This window comes from Gavialis gangeticus, unplaced genomic scaffold (genome assembly GCF_001723915.1).
Source record: "Gavialis gangeticus isolate Ggan-Ray unplaced genomic scaffold, GavGan_comp1, whole genome shotgun sequence".
Taxonomy (NCBI): Eukaryota; Metazoa; Chordata; order Crocodylia; family Gavialidae; genus Gavialis; species Gavialis gangeticus.
The window spans coordinates 17,346,298-17,349,199 of NW_017729011.1; the positions used below are offsets into that span (position 1 = coordinate 17,346,298).

Sequence of the window (2,902 nt, forward strand, 5' to 3'; positions counted from 1 at the left end):
AGGTGTGATCTCTCCAGTGCGCTATCTATGGCCCATGGCATACCCAAGAATGGTGGGTCTTGATAAGATGGGCCTGGTGTTTTGCACTCGCTGGGCATGTCTACATGTGCTATCAGCATGCAGCGATAATTACACTGGAGTTTATTGCTCCCAGGTGCACTGTTTGAACGTACACCTGTGATTGTAACATGTTAAGCCGGGTTGGAGCAGCCCCCGCTGACAGCAAGCCCAGGGGCTGGCCAGCTTACCAAGCCTGGGGCTACTCTTTCCCAGCTCAACGTGGTACAGAAGGGCTGGCTGGGGCACAAGGCTGCTCCAGTGTGGGGCTAGCCAGCAGGCAGCCCCCATACTGAAGCACCCTCGAGTCCCAGCCAGCCAGGGCAGCATCTACTTATATGCTGCTGCACACAAAAAACATTCTGCAGCAGGACAGTATTCATGTTTCAAGTATTATCTTGCTGGGGAGTTAATTAGTTTCCTGAGGCCTAATAGGGCTGCATGTGTAGACACGAGACAGTTACTGCTGAGTTAATTAGTCTTCTGTGCAGTAAACGTCTCATGTAGACACACCCAGCATGCTGTTACGGACTGGCACATTCACTCTTTCTGCTCTTGAAAGCCTATGATCAGTCACTGTAACAGAACTTGAGAGAACACATTATTTAAATGCAACAGCAGCCTTAAGAAATTTAACTGATGCAAGTTATTTATTACATGAGGCTTTACACTTCTGAATCTCCTCTTCACGGAAAATGTAGCTCTTCTTTAAACAAGGCTGTTTAGCAAGAGAAATGTGCTGTGAATTGTAGAGATGAAGGGAGCAGTGCTTCTTTCAGCTCCCCCTACATTCCAGAGCGCGATTTCATTGGTTTTAAAGGGACGAAGCTATTACCTGTCTGTTGATTCCGATAGGCAGACTGGACCCACTAGTGGCTCGACTCATTGGTGCTACTACTGCCACTCTGGTAGGGGAAGGTGCCGACTGCCTTTTTTTAGGGGGCAATGCTGGAGGAGGGCTGCAAGACACAAGGAAACAGGGTATTTCATATACTTTGTTAGCAAAAGGTTTCTTGGAGACTCCAGGAGACTGAGAACAGGTTTTTACTGTCACATCATTTTAGGGCTTCTTGCCAAGAGCTGGGTGGGAACGTTTCAGCAATCTATTTTTTCTAAACCCTGAAAATTTTCACGGGACAAGAAAGTAGCTCTTATCACAATCAATTTATGCACCATTACTCAAAAGAGGAGATGGTTGTCCATGCTCTCCCACAGCCTGTATTGTAAGGGTCTATATTTTGGCACTGGGACAAAGTTGGGAAATGCCCATCTCTCATTACTTAAGATAGCCACTTCACAGTACATGGGAGCACTCCCTGTAGTTTTATATGTTGTTTTACACGCTACTCCCAAGTCCAGGAACTCTCAAACCTGCCTGGTCTCAATTTGTATGCTCATAGCCTCTTTCTAAAACATACCAGACCCTTTCACAGAGTAAAGAGAATTTAAAACTACCCAGGAACAAGATTCTTACAACCAACCACAGCCAAAATCCCTATTTGCACATAACCATGACATACATTTTCATACCACCCATTTTTATTAAAACTGTCAGGTCAAACTGTAGTAGAAACACACCAAAACCTCTCAAAACCTTGGGGTTTTATTCCTTCTCAAAAAAAGAGTGCAGAAACATTTCTTTCATTAGTAGTAAGAGTGATGACAATGCACAGTTGTATCTTTTCATCAGTATTTAACCTGCTAAACAATGCACAACTATCTGCATGCAGATTCAAGCGTGATAACACACCTGCTGAAATAAGCACATTACGTTTGGCTTCAGTGGAAACTGATCACACCCTATATACAACTAACACAAAGTGCAGAAAAGTATTATCCAAACAAGGGGTGTAGGCATTCATATCTTTTAAATGAGAATACTTTGCACTAACATGGTGCCTTTCATCCAGGGATCTCAAAGCCCTGTAAAGAAGTTATCCCCAAATTTAAAACAGATAGAGGAAGGTACAGAGAGGCGAAATAACTTGCTTAAACTCGACAGCAAGCCAGAGGCAGAGTAACTCTAGATTCTCAGCCCTTATTCTGTCAATAGGCAGTTCTGACTTCCCTCCTCAGATGAAGGTCCTGAAAGTTTCCTTTAGAGGCATCAACAGGCAGTCTATACACAGGAAAGGATACGTAAAAAAACCACTGGCCGATGGAGACAAGAGATATCCTAGAGACAGATGGCTTGGGAGCATTACCTGTTTTCTGCCACACGAATGCAGGGTAGAGGGGGTTTGGGAGGTGCAACCTCTTCATCCATGGAGTCAGTCAGTATCTCTGTAGACTGAGTCAGACCAGTTGTCTTGTTGAGAATTTCCATCTCTCGGTCTGTCAGGGGAAGCTCTGATGCACTGTAAATATCACACATACTTTTATATTTTTTTACACACACACAGGTGTGCATGCTATTATTTATTACTGTAAGGTATGCCTATGGCCTCCAAGCAAAACTCCACTTGTATCGACACTAAAATGTATGATTGCAGCAGCCACGCACATTTTCATTGCCAGATTCTGGATTCCTCATTCACACTGAGAATATTTTATGCCTCAAGTAGTTCCACTGTGAATAGGGCTACCTGAGGAGTACAGTGCTACTACCATGTGCAGAAGTATATCAGGTACCAGCCCTGAAATATTCAGCTATTAGGGGGAAGACACAAGCCCATGTGGAACTACCACGTAAGACACATACACGTGCTAAGGCCCCCAAATGAAGTATTTCCTGGTGACTCACCTCTCAGATTTACACGTTGGTAAACTTGTTTTAACTGGGCTTGTGGGAGAGGGATGGTCCTGCTTCTCTTTCATGAGTTTAACCAGCTCCTTAAAAAAAAAA

At 44.1% G+C, this 2,902-nt stretch overlaps 1 protein-coding gene across 1 annotated transcript in view; it reads right to left on the reverse strand.

Moving 5' to 3' along the window:
* The window catches only part of RAPGEF1 (Rap guanine nucleotide exchange factor 1), an 80,721-nt gene that overhangs the window by 62,266 nt on the left and 15,553 nt on the right, over positions 1-2,902 (reverse strand). The window contains exons 5-7 of the mRNA XM_019510300.1: positions 2,801-2,889; positions 2,262-2,414; positions 893-1,016 (exon numbers count right to left, since the gene is read on the reverse strand). Coding sequence (XP_019365845.1) covers positions 893-1,016; positions 2,262-2,414; positions 2,801-2,889 — 366 coding nt within the window. The remainder of the gene's footprint in view (positions 1-892; positions 1,017-2,261; positions 2,415-2,800; positions 2,890-2,902) is intronic.